Here is a 16,198-nt window from a genome sequence, read left to right as displayed (position 1 = left end):
ACAATGAGCACAAAACTAACAATTAGAAATGTGTGCAGCTTCAGTAACTCAAGCACGTGATTTTGCCCACACACAATACATCAAGTCAGAAACACAGAAGATATGATCAAGATATTTCCTCTGCCGCTATTTTATAGAAATAGAACAATGTTTTTTATTGTTTACACACACACATGTGTGTGTGTGTGTGTGTGTGTGTGTGTAAAATCTAGCACTAGTAAAATGTTAATAATAACCAAGTAAGCCGGGGGACCAAAAATGTTCCATCTTCCTATATTTCACGGATTTTCTGCTTTCCTTCTGAATTTTGATGGATAATTTAACATTTCCCCCAAAGGAGAGTTATCAGGAAACAAAATATTAGTCAACTGTAGATGATATGTCTTAGTTTCAGTTGCTGCTTTTCCTTTAAAAAACTCAGTTTTTCATATTTTATAAAGGGCAAAGTGGTTATTTTTTCCTTGAACACAAAATGTAACATGAAAGACTGTCTTTCTGTCTGCTGGTTCCTAGATTTGGAATGAGATTGGCATTCCTAGAGCAGCAAATAGCCAATCATGATTTTATCTTTGTTAATGTGAAGAGATTTATATAAGCAGAACTTGGGAGCCATTCTTCTATGTAATGTCTAGTCTGGCAGGAATGAGAGGATCATTTTGGCACATTTTTCTCAGTCAAAACATTATTCTATATGTATTTTTTTTCTTCTTAGCTTTGACTCCTGCAAGAGAACAACTATTTTCGAAATTATTTTCAAAAGGATATATAATATTTTCATATGTGTAAAGTATGCATTAATCAATTAAATGCTTGTTATAATGACCTTATAATACATTTATATTATTGCACAACTTCACACTATGTGCCAGTTGCAGCTGTTCCTGGGCCAGGAAGCTCTCCTCACAGTTGTCATACCTCAGTCACCTCCCAATTGGATTACTCCAATGTGCTCTACTTGGGGCTGCCCTTGAAGAGTATTTGGAAGCTTCAGCTGATGCAAAATGCAGCTGCGCAGGCTGTTACAGGTGTCTGTTATTCAGCACATGTGACACCTCTGCTCAGCGAGCTGCATTGGTTGCCACTATGCTTCTGGATACAATTTAAGGTGCTGGTAGTTATTTTTAAAGGCCTTCACAGCTTGGGGATGGGTTACTTACAAGACCGTCTTCATCCAGTTGTATCCACCTGTCCTGTTGGATCCAGCAGGAGAGGCATGCTCCAGGGCCCATCTGTTAGTGTCACCTAGCAGGACCCAAAAAGAAGGATTTTCTGTTGTGACACCTGCCATCCGGAACATCATCCTCCCTGCAGATCAGACTTGCCTCAACCTGGCTGGCCTTTCACAAGGGCTTGAAGACCTGGTTTTGTTGTTGAGCCTGGGGCCCTGATGATGTGAGTGAGCTCATTTCTTGATTCTATCAATCACTGTTTTGTGTGATTATTAATTGTTACTGTTGGTTGTTTTTCTCAGCTATTTATGCTGTTTATAATTTTGCTATATTGTTTTTATTCAGTTTTAATTATTGTGAGCTACCCAGAATCATGTGCTTGAGATCAGCTGCCATATAAATTAAATAAATAAATAAATAAATAAATAAATAAATAAATAAATAAATAAGTATTCCAAAAAGATCAGTTGTACTTTGGAATTGGTAATGTAGAAATCAATCCATTTTTGATCTATGAATCAGTTTAAGCACAAGTAATTAATTAGGTAAAATTATTTGTCAAACTATACAGTATAATTATGCATCAGATGGGAAATATTTTGTCTTGCGTATATAATTTGACTGGACTCTTTAGCTGCATAGGAAATTCCCAAATTGTTATTATCACTGGATAGAGCTTTGGATGATTCTTAATCTACAGTTTATTTTTATGGACAATTGTAGAGTACTTCAAGAAATTTGGAATGAGGAGATGGAATACCCTGTATTAACAAATCAGTAGAGCAGAGCATTAGAGCGTGTTAAATAGGTATTTCATTATCTTAAGATATTATATTTCTTTTTTTGAATGTGTTTATTGGAGACCCCAGAGGATGTTTAGCCAGGATGATGATGTCAATCAGTATATTGGAAGTATTTTATGTTGGAGGCGCTGTAGACACTTATTTTCTGAGCCTGTTCTACAATTGTCCTGTTTTCATTTAATATCAGTAATTTATTAATATAGTGTTGGGAAGGGAAGTAAGATTTAAAAATGTCAGTATAATGGTGAATTAGATTTTGAAATTTTGGAATTTATTGGTTCATAAAGAAGTTTGCATGGGGAATTGTCAAAAAATATTGTTTTATTGTGATGGAATGAATATGCTAGACCTAATCTAAATTTAATTTAAAATCCTGGGTTGATGATAATGTGCTTACCTATGAACTGGCTTTTTAATCATACTGTAAAAATTGATCATCATATTAATCAATGTGGTCAAAAACTGAGTTGTGTTCATATTCATATTCACAGACACAGACAACACACAAACACACATTAATTTTCAAAGATGTACAACAATGTGATACGTGTTATTAGGGCACTATTAAGAAATGACTGAACAGCAACAAAAACAATGAGATGTCTTGAGCTGTTTTATTTAGTTTACAACTTAAAATAATACTTACATAAATAAAAACATACAAAAATGTTCTTTGATTTTTGTTAAGCTGCAGTCCAAATCTTTAGCCATGATCCTGCCAAACCTGCATTTCATCTTCCTGCTGTCAATCAGCCCCTGCTCTGCCCTTTCCATTTCCAATATGATATCAGATCCGATACAGCTTTTCTGTTATGGGCTCTGCCTAGGTCTAATATTTCAGAGCAAGAGTATTCTGAATGTTCTCTGAAGCAAATGACCGAATACAATGGAAAATATAAAAAATTGGTTTTATATTGTATAGTTTTCTACCATTTTAGTGCAGCTTGTGTTGGAGAACTTTTTGGTAGGTTTGTCCCTTAATGCAAGAGTGGGTAAATTCAGGCTCCTGAGATACAAGAGGCCTTCCAGCACCCCACTTCTGTCCCTGGCACCCCAGATAATAAGACTGACATTAGGTAGCAAAATGGCCAATTTTCAGCAATACATTTTTCATTTATTTGTGATGTATTTAACTTATAAATACATAAGTATTTATATAAATACATAATATTTATGTAACATACCAGACTCTAGGTGGTATGCAAAGTAAAATAACAATACAGTACACATAATAATAATAATACAGCATGATGCAGAATAAATCCATAACACAATAACAATAGCAGTATCTTCACATTAGGCATAGAACTTGTTCTGGTTGTTTAATCTTCAAAGGGCCTCCAGAAGAGCCAGGACTTAATCAGTCTTCAGAAAATCATGAGAAAGGGTCCATTCTTGCCTCACTGCTTTGGAACAGTTACCCTAAGGAGGAGAGATGCCACTGAGAATGCCATCCTTCAAGCCCCCTCCAGTAATACCTCCTAACAGAAGAGGGAGACTTCAGTAGTAGAAAGCATAATAGAACATTGGATATGGAGAATCCACACTGAATTCCACGTGTGGCAATAAATCTCTCTGGATTGCCTCAGAGAACTCACTGTCAGCTTCATCCCACCTTGAGAATTTTTGTGTGTCTATCTGTGCATGTGTGTTCAACAATGATCAAAATGTGCAAGTTTCTTCATAAACTGGATGGAAAGAATTTTTGCTAAAATGTGTCTGGGAGAAAACATCTATGTCTTTCCGTTCATAGGAATTTAAGTACTACTACTTAACACCTTTCACAAAATCTCTGTATATTCAGTCATATTTACAGCACTTTTGGGGGATTTTCACTTCTGCTTTCTGATAGGCTTTTTTATCTTTAATAGCTGTATCCATTAGTTAATGTATATGAGGTGAAAATTTTATGTGGTTTATTTTTAACAAGACCTAGAGAGTTAAAGTGGTTTTTTTAAAAAAATTGAATGTGGAAGAAAGCAAAACCTACGATCATTTTTCTGATTTCCACAGATGAATATCAGGATTCTGATAAATTCTCTGAAAAAGTTGAAGGCAAGAACTCTACTACTAGTACTTCTCTTTGCATTTATTGAATTTATTTATTTACATTACATTACATTACATTATATGCCTCCCAACGACTCTGGGCAGTTCACAGGTAAAGATATAATGAGTAATAATTTGTGTTACTGTATTCAAGAGGCCAACAGTTACAGGTTTTGATATCTTCTTTGAAACACATGTTTAGAAAGTGGTCCCTAAATGGAACAAATCACACCCATTTAAACAAACTGGTCACACTGAATAGTCACATAATGAATATTTGGATAAAATGGTTCTTTCTGAAATCCTTCCATTCTTAAGGCATTTGTATGAAACCAAGGTTTCTGGTATCATAAAACTGTATGGCTCAGCTGCTGCTAGTTACACCTCTCCTTTAATTTTTTCTGGACCCTCTCTGTCAAAATTCAAGTGCTGCTTAAACCAAAAGTAATATTTTAATCCCCATTCCCAGTCTTCACATGCATGTACATCCAAACCATTTCTTGATGCAACGGGTGATTTGAAGTGTCAAAGAATATTAACCAACTGACTTAATCGAACAATAAAAGGATGCAGAAAGGCAGGAGGGGATTTAACAAGATGAATAAATGGTCTCTTCTCTCTCTTTTTCCTATACTTCCTACCTTCCCCCCAGAGAATATGAGTGACTGCTCTAATTATACTGCATGATTATATCACCTGCATTTTTTGTTTCGCCTCTAGGATTGTTAGAGCTGATTTGTCTCCCTAAATGGAGGGATAACATACACTTTAATCATGCTGGAACTGTAGGACTAAACTCTCTGGAAGGTGAATTATGGAATGGAGGAAGAAGAGAGTACATTCTAGACTTTACAAATAGCAGGCCGAAATCTTCTAAGATAGTTGTCCCTTTTGTTTCTTCACCAGAGTATTTTGTCCCCTGAACTCATATTATTTCAGTAAAGGATGGTTTTCTTGCATTTTGTTTCAAGAGCTCAACTTTAGAGATGGGACACTTTTCCCATTTCTGAAAGTGAAATGTCAGAATGATTCAGGAGTGGGATGAAACAATTTCTCCTTTCTGTTTTGTTTTTTTTTGTTGTTGTTGTTGTTTTTTTGGTTCTGTTTTCTCCTAAATGTTTATTTTCTCTCTCTTTTAAGACACAGGTTGTGAGATGTTTGGTCCTCTGGTAGCAGCAGCAGAGCTAAGTGCCTCTGGGAAGAAATAATAGTGGAAGCAGCCATAGCTCAGCTGCCACTACTATGTCTCTAAAAATATTTTGAAAGTTACTTAGGAACTTGTTTAAAGCAGGGAAGATTTACAGTGAAAGGAAATGGCAGAAATGTAATTCCAAGAGTAATTTTTGAGATTAAAGCTGTGCATTGGAGTGGATGTATTTGCTCACCTCTAATCTTAAGAAGACCTTCCTTGTTTCATGAACTGTAATTCCACCAAGTTCCGTTTGTTAGTTTAAAGGGCCAAGGAGAAGAGAAAAAAAGACTGGCATTATTGAAGATTTTTTTTTACCTTTTCTCTTTGCACGATTTTCTCCATTTAAGTAAATCTGCAAAGGAAATAATATGTATGTCCTTATATGTTGCCTCCTTTCATGTGAAACTTCCTTTGCATTAAGACCTTTATCTGGATGCCCATCATAAAAGCAAAGACAAGGGACAGGCCCTTTTAATAGTGGTTCCTCATATTAAGGATTCATTCCCCCAAGGCTGCTGATCTCACAAAAGTTCATTAGCTTTTGGCCCCAAGTAGCCCTTTTATTACATTTCAGTATTTCTCTGCTGACCTTGCTTGAATTTATTATTTATTTTTCTTACGGTAGTCTTTGTTTTGGGGGGAGGAATGTTGAACGTTTTGACTTATTTCAAGTAAAATAAATTATCCATCAGGGAACTGGTGTGGGAGGATTGATTCAACACCTGTCCTTAATATGATTTCCATCTTCTGTGCTTTCACTGCTGCTTCAGAAGCTAACAAAAACCATGAGAACTATCCATTCATGGATTTAACAATACCTTAATTTGTTTGGCCCTGATAGCTTGACATTTGGTTTGGGGCAGCAATTTATAGGACCTGCCATACCAATACCACCACAATACAATATCTAGGAGGCAGACTAGCTGTATCACTGAAAGATGGGAAATGCAGGATTTCTTGACAATCTGTAATATTTTTGTGTGATTGCAAAGAATTTGTGGGGTTAAGAGGGCAGAGCTTGCTTTCATCAACCCCATCACCTTGTCTAAATATAGATCCAACCCAATAGACTTTATGATCTTCCAGACAGGCTAGGAAGATAATATTTGTACGTCTAATGTCTTTGCCAAGCTTTCAAGGGCAGTAAATTGGAATCTGTGGCATGACACTTCGTTTTCTTAAATATTAGAGGTATAGTAAGCTTTTCATTCTCAGGAGAGAAATATTACTGGTTTGTGTAGAACACATGCATTTACAAAGCTTGTTTCGCTTTCTGACATAAATTATTCTGAATGTTGGCATATCCCCTAAGGAAGAATGACCAGCTCAAAAGTCTTTTGAATGAATTTATCATGTTCAGCAACATTTTATGAAGTGCTCTTTGACTGAAGTAGATTAATGGCAAGTACTACTCACTTAGCATCCATTTTCCATTTTATGATCAATCTCAGTGCAAGTGGCTAAACACAAGCCACCAACAATATTTTCCCTATTTTCTAACTCTCACAACCCTGCCATTGATTGATTAAGAAGCAGTCATTTTGTATGGCTTGGAACAGAGAGGTGTTGTTATCATTTTATGTTTATACAGACAGAATATGAGACAATCTAGTAAAGACAAAGATCTCCATCCTTCTTGTTGTTATGATACCGCTTCTAATTTGAATTTCCATGGAAATGGGTTTCTTTCCAGTTTAAACCGTTTCTCATGACAAGTTCCATATTCCACCCAATATTTCCAGAACTGTATTAAGGAAATAGTTGTTTATAACTTACTTTTCTTGTTTCAATCTTTAAAACAGATAGTACAACAGAGGCACCAGCAATATCAACAACTCCAGCTGTTGAAATTCGGAAGAGCAGTGTAACAATGACTGAAATCACCTCGAAAGTCGAAAAATTCCCCTCCACGGCCACCAGCAGTAGTGTGAGCTCCTTGGGAGAGACAGAAGAAGAAAAGGCCAAACGGTTGCTTTATTGTTCACTATGCAAGGTTGCTGTCAACTCTGCCTCCCAGTTGGAGGCACACAACAGTGGTAAGAGGGAGCCCTTTCTTTTCTGAGTCAAGAGCCCTGCAATTATCTTCTCTTGAATAGATTAGATGGCTTGCATCAGGGAAAGCCAGCAATTCCATGAATTCATTATTGATTAAAGAACAAAAATGACAAGAAATCATTTATAAAAGACAAAAGGAGACCTTTTGATCCATGGAAGTGATCAGATCCCTTCCTCAAATATCAGTTTTCAAGATTGCTGAAACATTTGACTGCATTAATTGAATACTGTTTTAGATGAAAGGAAAGCAGAAACTAGTATGGGCGGGTGCATAATATTAAGCAGAATTTGAAAGAGACAGTTAACTCGAAGTTTGCATTGCCCATATTGGAAAAAACCAATGAAAAGATTAATGGGCTAAATATAAACATACATACATTGATAGATACATACATATATATTAATCAAAATATTTCTTTTCCATTATTCAGCACTGATGCCTTTCATCATATGACATACAGTATCTTAGACTAAATGATTTCACAGCCAGTTAGAACATACTTTTTAAGGAGATATTATGAGCACTCTAACTAGATGTATGTCATAATGCAGAATATATATTCTAAAACATAACTGAAAACCTTTAAAGAAAAAAAATCCATAGTATCCAAACCATAGTTTTCCTTCTTTATTGAATTTCTCTTGGACTTGAGTTCTTCCAATTATTTTATTTAGTAATGTTAGGCTACAATCTAACCCAGCTGTTTCAGTAAAACCAATACAGTGTTCAAGCTATGATCCACTGTTTTTGTAAAGTATTAGAAAAATAAAACAAACATAATAAAAATGTCAGTAATCCAATTTAGCCTTTAATCCCAACATTCATTTTACTCATTCAGATATTTAAGTTAATAATAAAATATAGTTAACTAATACAAGTATTTCATATATATATGAAATATTCATATATATTTGACTTTATTTTATGTGGTCAACCATTCTCCATTATCAGCAAGGAATATTTTGTTACATGTATGTTCAAATTTAGACTGAATTTACTATAGCATCAAAATTTCATTTATCAATCTTGTTATTCTTATTTTCTATTTTCTTCATAGTTTTCTGATGTCTGTAGGCCCAGAAGTATTCAAAAGTAATCCTTCTTGAACTTCCCTTGTACTGTATATTCCATATATGCATTTATTTTATTTGTTAGATTTATATCCTGCCTTTTCTCCCAGAGCTCAAGCTGGTATATACTGTATAGCATTCCCTCCTCTGATTTTCGCCTCAACAGCACCTTATTGGAGGTTAGGTTGGAATGAGAGAGACAGATTGGCCCCAGGTCATCCAGTGAGCTTCCCAGCTGAGGTGAACCTGGACCCGAGTCTCCTCAGTCCTAGTTTAATTGGTATATCTGGACTACATCAGCATCACCTGCATTCGATTCTTAAGTCATTGTGTCAAACTCCTAGATTATCCTTCAGTTTTTTAAAACTGCAAGAAAATTTGCATTTGATTTTGTATTCAGCTTTCAATGATATATCTGTAGTACGCATCTTAAACACAACTTTCCCAAGCCCACGTTTTGGTACTCTTCCCAAGGGTATGAATTTTTCAGGGCAGGTTTTGAAGTAGAAGCTGTTTCAAGATACATGCTGCATATTAATTGCTGTATATACAGGACCAGCTTGTGTTGCCACAGGTTTAATTTCAGCAAATGGTACCATTCCATTTCAGAAGAAATTCTTGATGGATTTCTCTCATACCCCTAATTAATAATATATCAGTGGAGATACTAGACACCACAAAATTAGTCTAAATCAGTCCAAATCATATGAAATATTTTGTTTTAAAATTAGAGTTCATTTTTCATGAACACAAAACAGGTACTTTTGGATACAATGGTGAATTATAAATTAAAACAATAACAGCATCATGTTATTTAGAAAGCTTCTTCATAGACTCTTGTCTCATTTATGTAAATAATTGTTCATATAAATTAGTATTAACACTAATATTAAAGTTGTTGTTTTGCAGACAGTGGGCATGTCAATGTTGCTTTCAATTATTGCTATCTTACATAGTATTTTTAAAAAATGTATCTGATGTCATCTATTTATATGGCTTTTTTGCATTTTTAGAACCAGTTTTAGATTACATTGCATTATTTTTCCTCCTTTAAGAGGAGATATACTGTCTTGTGTGTTTCTTTATCATGGTTTATTGCAAAGAATGAATAATATCTCATATATATATATAGATCACTGTTGTCATTTCAGTGGCTTGTTCATACTTATCTGCAGTCTCTGAAAATAGTTTTACTTTCAATCTGATTGATTAAATAAACTGAAAAAGAGACCTGTTTGGGATTTAGAGCTGGCAGATCTGAGAAATTCCTGGTGGCAGCAATCTTTGCAACCTAAGAGTATGAATGTTGCTTTGGAATTCATAAGGATTCTGTGTATTTGCTGCCTAGCTTTTATAAAATGTTTGAAATAATAATTTGTGTTTTACATTGTCATGAGAAATACTAACTTTGCATCCCCCTCTTTAAAAATGAAAAATATAAAGTTACCTGGGCTCCCAGGAACTCTCCTGCACTGGGGAAACAGTGACATGGAATAGAATAGACTTTTATTACATAGACTTTTATTAAAGTTTTTAGAAGCAATATTTTTCCCTGTGAAAACTTCTAGAAACAAACCATATATTCTTTTAAAAAGGGTGACTGTGTTGCCACTTGGATTCCATTCATCTCAATGGACTGTGCACTGTCTAAAGGGTTCTTTGAGATAGCGCCAATTACTTCACTAGCAGCAGGTTTTCAAAATTACTGTTAATAAACCAATTAGAATATGTGGAAATGATTCAAACCAATGTCTGAATGATTTTATCTTTTTGTGGGAGGACATGTTTAATTAGCTGCAGCTGGTGATCAAAATAATCCTCCACTTAACTTCACTGAGGTTTCGCTCCCACATCACTACATACTGATGGCAGCTTCTTCAGCATAAAAGTTGAGAAATGAATAACTTGGGGCCCATTAGCCATATGTGACATGGATCTTGGACACACTAGGAAGCATGTCACCAGTGTATGGAAATAAACCACCAAATTATGGAACCATGATTTCCTAGTTTTTTACATAAAGTCAAAATCACTTAGGCAGCCTTAATAGCTAGATATAAGGATATGCAATATTAATATGATTTAGCTTTTATCAAGTCAATATGGAATATACAGATGGGTGCCTTTAAAATTACCTGGGATAGAACCTAGAACAGCCTTCCCAACCTGGACATTCTTTGATTATGAGGACTTTGTAACATTCTAAGTTATGGCCATATTGCTAAGGGATTCTGGAAATTAAAGTCCACATACATTGGGGAAGGTTGATCTAGAGGAGGATGAAGGATTTATTCAAACATCTTTCTAAGAAGATTACTCTTTTGTATATTTAACATCTTCAGGCACAAAGCACAAAACTATGCTAGAAGCCCGTAATGGGAGTGGAACCATCAAAGCCTTTCCTAGGGCAGGTGTCAAAGGAAAAGGACCCATCAATAAAGGAAACACAGGACTTCAGAACAAAACATTTCACTGTGAAATTTGTGATGTGCATGTGAACTCTGAGACACAACTTAAACAGGTACTAAACTTTGGCAATAAGTTCCAGAAGTTCAAGGTTCTTAAGTATGGATCAGTAAAGCTGCCAATCTTTAGGAGTTTGTGGGACCACTGATGGCCTTATGATCAGGCTGCATCATTTGTCAAGGCACCATTTGTGAGAACCGGTGCTTTCCCGTTTTGCTGTAATTGCTGCAACAGTGCTGTGGTTCCAGAAGGTTCTTTCATTGTCACAGAAGCCACAGTATTTCCAGCTATAGAGATGAGACGTAACACATCTATTTGAATGCAGCCAGACTATGGGTCCAACAATGTCTCCATATGCTCCTGAGATAATTAGGTTTAAAACATTATGCTGTGTGAATCAATCATCTGATTCTTTGATTTCTTTTTCAACATGGTAGGGTTGTGCAAACTATAGAGATGGACACTTCACAATCAAAACCTGCTGCTTGGATTAGCAAAGTATCATATCTCTGAAAAGTTTATCAAGAATATTTCAAATCCCTTTCCAGCCTTCTGAACATTCATATCCATGCACAGAAGGCACATTTGCTGGATTACTTCCAAAGCCACAAAGCATCTTTCTGAACAGTTTGCAAAGCCATACCATATGGTTCATGATGATTTTGTTGTTGATGATGCTTTTGTTTTGCTGAATTATATTTTCTTTAAGCTGTCATATGTTGACAACTATTTCAATTTAAATTATTTGAGAATGACATAATGTACCCTTGTGTTCTGTATTTCACTTGCTCTGTGTCTTTTGCAGAAAAATGGATGATGTTTTGATGAATATGAATTGTTTTATAAACAGATTCTTCTCTGGACTTGAGAAGTATCAAATTGGGCCCAGTAAGCTAAACTCTTCTCCCTCAAAATTAGAAATCCTATTGACCTTATGAGGTTATTTTTATAAACAATCTCATATCTGTAATCACATTGTATATATAATCTGAGAAGGCATTATCTTAAGGAAGGCTGACTTAGGCATTGGGAATGGTATTCAGGATATTTATCTAGTTCAAAATGTGTATGCCACCCTTCAAAATAAGTTTTCTCAAGGCATCTTACCACACAATTTAAAACATGTTTATGCAGTAACCTACTACATGCAGGCACTGCCAGTGTATCAAGTCATGGCACTCACATGCCCCAGACCATGGAGATAGTAGCTAAAAGGGGCAAGAGAACAGGATACTAATCCAATGTTTGTTTATATGTCTCAGCTTTCTAAGCATGAAATGCTGCTGGCATAGATTCCAGTTTGTGGATTTGTTGTTATAAAATGGCAGGAAGTTTCTCTATAGAATGAGGTGCTACAGATAAATTGTTTGTCATATGGATGCAGGTGCCACAGAGAGCAGTTTAAGGCAACTGCTATTTATTCACATGGATAAAACCCAGTAGTTAAGAGATCAAGGCAGTACATAGCCCAGTCCTGAGTATTACGTAAGTGTTTCTGATGGGAACCATAAATCGCCTAACCTAAGGGAAACAGGGCTCTTGAGTAACAGCTGATCAAAAAGAGGGAATTTTAGTGGTATATTTGTTCTGCAGGAAGAGAAATCTGTATCTGCTAAAAGAATGTACTTTTCATCAAAGTTATTATTATAAGATCCTGCCCATCATTACATAGGCCCACCTTTAAAATATGCCCTTTTTATTACCGTTCTGTCCTTTATTAATGATGATTGTAACATTTCAGGATTTATTCCTCGAACAACAGTTTACAAAATAAGAAAGGTAGGATTAAGTCATACCATTTAATAAATTCCACAACAATCCCAAAAAGGTACAGGTTGCCCTTGCTTAGCAACAGCCTCGTTCATCAACTGGTCAAAGTTATGATGGTGCTGAAAAAAAACCTTTATGACCAATGTCCACATACTGTATATGACCTTCTCAGCATCTCTCAGTCGTGTGATTTGCCATTACACTCAGTATGTGTTCTCCTGTGCCTGACCTGTTTTTCTTTTTCTCCCCCTTGCAGAGCAGAGAGATTGGAGAGGAAGGGATTACAAGAGAGTAAGCAGGCACAAAGTGGGGAATACACCCAGCTGTTTGCATAGCACACTCACAGCTGCCCATGCCAGTGTATTGCTTTAGATGTGTATTCTCCATTGTGTGCCTGCTTACTCTCTTGTAATCCCTTCTTCTCCAATGAATGTAAATACAAATTAATTTATTAATTCCCTTCTTGCTAATTATCCCAGTGCATTGGGATGGGCATTCCAAATGGTGGGGAGCAGAAAAAAGGGAAGCTGAAGTAAAATAATTAGGAGGCAAACAAAAAACCAAGGTGTGAAACTGATTAGTCTTGTCAGTTACAGGCAGCCGAGCTGGCTGTCCCAGCGCTGGAATGAGCATTCCAAAGGGCGGGCGAGTGAGGAAAAGGAAAGCACAGTCACAGTCACATGATTTCCTACTTAGTGACTGCTTCACTTAAAAACAGCTGCCAGTCCCTATTGTGGCCATTAAGTGAGGAGTACCTGTATTAGACTAAAATCTAGTGAGATTATTTACCAGTGCCCTCAACCTGAGTTCCCAGATAGTTTTCCATTTAAGATGTTTACAGAACTAGACCTTGTTATATAGCACATATCCCATGTTTTCATAATTTCAGATAAACCAGAAAAATAGATTTATTATTGTGAACATGTGTGGTGTTAAAATGGGACAAACTAATTTTTTTAGGGTAGCCAAAAGTATTATGTTGAAGTCAGTAGTGAAAGCTTGTTATTTGTAGAATAGTAGTAATAAAGAATGCTTGCTTTCAAACAGCACATAAGCAGTAGAAGGCACAAAGACAGAGCTGCTGGGAAGCCCCCGAAACCCAAATACAGTCCCTACAACAAACTCCAAAAGGGAACACACCCACTTGGGGTAAGCAAATGATTTTTCTGAGTTAGCTTTTTGATAAATTGTTGGACATATACTGTAATTTGAAGAACAATTCTGCTGTGTGCTATGGAGATAGACTCCATTTTTCCAGGGTCACTGGCAACCCAGAGTAACCTTATATTTCCTTGATTGAAAATAAGCCACTTGTCATAAGCTAGCCCATTCCTGTTCCTCCTCAAGTTAAGCATTTCTTCTTATGAAAGAGGAAACCAACCAGAAAAAAGAGGGAGGGAGCAATGGAATAATGCTGTGTTTCAAGTTTCAGATAAATATCCAACTTGACTGTTGAGCTTTTCCAAGCATTCAGTTAGAATACTCTAAAAATCCAATTAATTTGGGCAAGGGGTGCACAACGCTCATCCATCCCTGATACGGAGAATGCAAAGGAAAAAGAGAGCTAGATTGATTCAGCAGCCAGAATATGGTATTTGGGTAAGAAAGCACCATTCAGGTAGGAGGCTACTGGTGTAATCACACACATGTTCTACTCAGAAGTAAGCTCCACTGAACAATAGAGTTTACTCCCAGGTAAGTGAGGGTAAAACTGCAGTATAAGTTGTGATTCCTTTGGTATGCTATTGCCTTTCCACTGCATATTCCTTTTTATGACATTGAAATTCCATTTGTAGTTCTTTAGAAGGTTATCATAAAATCTAATAAATAAGAAATAAACAGTATAATGACACATAACAACGAGGAGGGGTACGCAACTATTTTTCAGCAGAAGGCCAACTTCACTGCCTACTAAAAAATAGTCAGAGGTGAAACAAATTGGGTGAAGTCAGGACAAAATCTCTATTTTATTTAATTAAAATGAAAACTAAATTAATAAAGGACTAGGGCATGTAAACTCTGTGTTTTGCAGAGTGGGAGTGATACACTCCATCTTGATGCTTCACTTGAGACCAATCTGTCTTGCAAAGCAGGCAAGGCCCATCTCCATCCACCAGGAACTGTCTTCACTTTCTACAAGTGAAGCCGAGTAGGCCCAGCTTGGAATCAAAGGCCAGTTCACTTCATGGTTTTGTTTCAAAGGAGTGCATTGTTTAAGACTTCATTGAAACAATCTCTTCTGAAATCCCACATGCCCCTAATGTAATTCTCATTCCATACTTTTTTTTTTCCCCCTTCAGTGACATAAAAAGTTCTGTTTGGATACAATGTCTGGGGGCATGATGGATGCTTGCATTATGCACCTTTGACATAAGAGACAGTGGCTTATTCACAAGAAGGCTGATGGTAGGGACACAAAGAGATATACAGTACTGTGCAAAAGTTTTAGGCAGGTGTGAAAAAATGCTGTAAAGTAAGAATGCTTTCAAAAAATATATTGTAATTGTTTATGTTTATCAATTTACAAAATGCAAAGTGACTGAACAGAAGAAAAACCCAAATCAAATCAATATTTGGTGTGACCACTCTTTGCCTTCAAAACAGCATCAATTCTTCTATGTACACTTACACACAGTTTTTGAAGGAACTCAGCAGGTAGTTTGTTCCAAACATCTTGGAGAACTAACCACAAATCTCCTGTGGATGTAGGCTGCCTCAGATCCTTCTGTTTCTTCATGTAATCCCAGACAGACTCGATGATATTGAAATCAGGGCTCTGTGGGGGCCGAACCATCACTTCCAGGACTCCTTGTTCTTCTTTATGCAGAAGATAGTTCTTAATGACATTGGCTGTATGTTTGGGTCGTTGTCCTGCTGCAGAAAAAATTTGGGGCCAATCACATGCCTCCCTGATGGTATGGCATGATGGATACAAGTATCTGCCTGTATTTCTCAGCATTGATCCTGACCAAATCTCCAACTCCATTTGCAGAAATGCAGCCCCAAACTTGCAAGGAACCTCCACCATGCTTCACTGTTGCCTGCAGACACTCATTATTGTACCGCTCTCCATCCCTTTGGTGAACAAACTGCCTCCTGCTACAGCCAAATATTTCAAATTTTGACTTATCAGTCCAGAGCACCTGCTGCCATTTCTCTGCACCCCTGTTCCTATGTTTTCATGCATAGTGGAGTCGTTTTGCCTTGTTTCCACATTGGAGGTATGGCTTTTTGGCCACAATTCTTCCATGAAGACCACTTCTGGCCAGACTTCTCTGGACAGTAGATGGGTGTACCTGGGTCCCACTAGTTTCTGCCAGTTCTGTGCTGATGGCACTGCTGGACATCTTCTGATGTCGAAAGGAAGTAAGCATGATGTCTCTTCCATCTGCTGCATTAAGTTTCCTTTGCTGACCACTGCGTCTACAGTCCTCAACGTTGCCTGTTTCTTTGTGCTTCTTCAAAAGAGCTTGAACAGCACATCTTGAAACCCCAGTCTGCTTTGAAAGTTTTGCCTGGGAGAGACCTTGCTGATACAGTTAACTACCTTGTGTCTTGTTGCTGTGCTCAAGTATTGCCACGGTGTATGACCTGTGACCTGAAACTGTCTTCCACAACCTCAC

The 16,198-nt window shown here is 36.6% G+C and overlaps 1 protein-coding gene across 2 annotated transcripts in view; it reads left to right on the top strand.

Moving 5' to 3' along the window:
* Positions 1-16,198, top strand: part of ZNF385D (zinc finger protein 385D) — a 210,229-nt gene that overhangs the window by 182,888 nt on the left and 11,143 nt on the right. For both annotated transcript variants that reach the window (XR_015797895.1, XM_088150779.1), the window contains exons 5-7: positions 7,016-7,249; positions 10,682-10,860; positions 13,623-13,724. Coding sequence is in view for 1 of the 2 variants with exons in the window: in XM_088150779.1 (XP_088006905.1) it covers positions 7,016-7,249; positions 10,682-10,860; positions 13,623-13,724 (515 nt within the window). In the remaining variant the exon portion in view is untranslated. The remainder of the gene's footprint in view (positions 1-7,015; positions 7,250-10,681; positions 10,861-13,622; positions 13,725-16,198) is intronic.

This window comes from Python bivittatus, unplaced genomic scaffold (assembly GCF_059951505.1).
Source record: "Python bivittatus isolate LINGU-HERP-01145 unplaced genomic scaffold, Pbiv_v1 ctg000610_np1212, whole genome shotgun sequence".
Classification (NCBI taxonomy): domain Eukaryota; kingdom Metazoa; phylum Chordata; class Lepidosauria; order Squamata; family Pythonidae; genus Python; species Python bivittatus.
The sequence above is the reverse complement of the archived record's forward strand: the minus strand, read 5'-3'. Positions and strand labels throughout refer to the sequence as shown.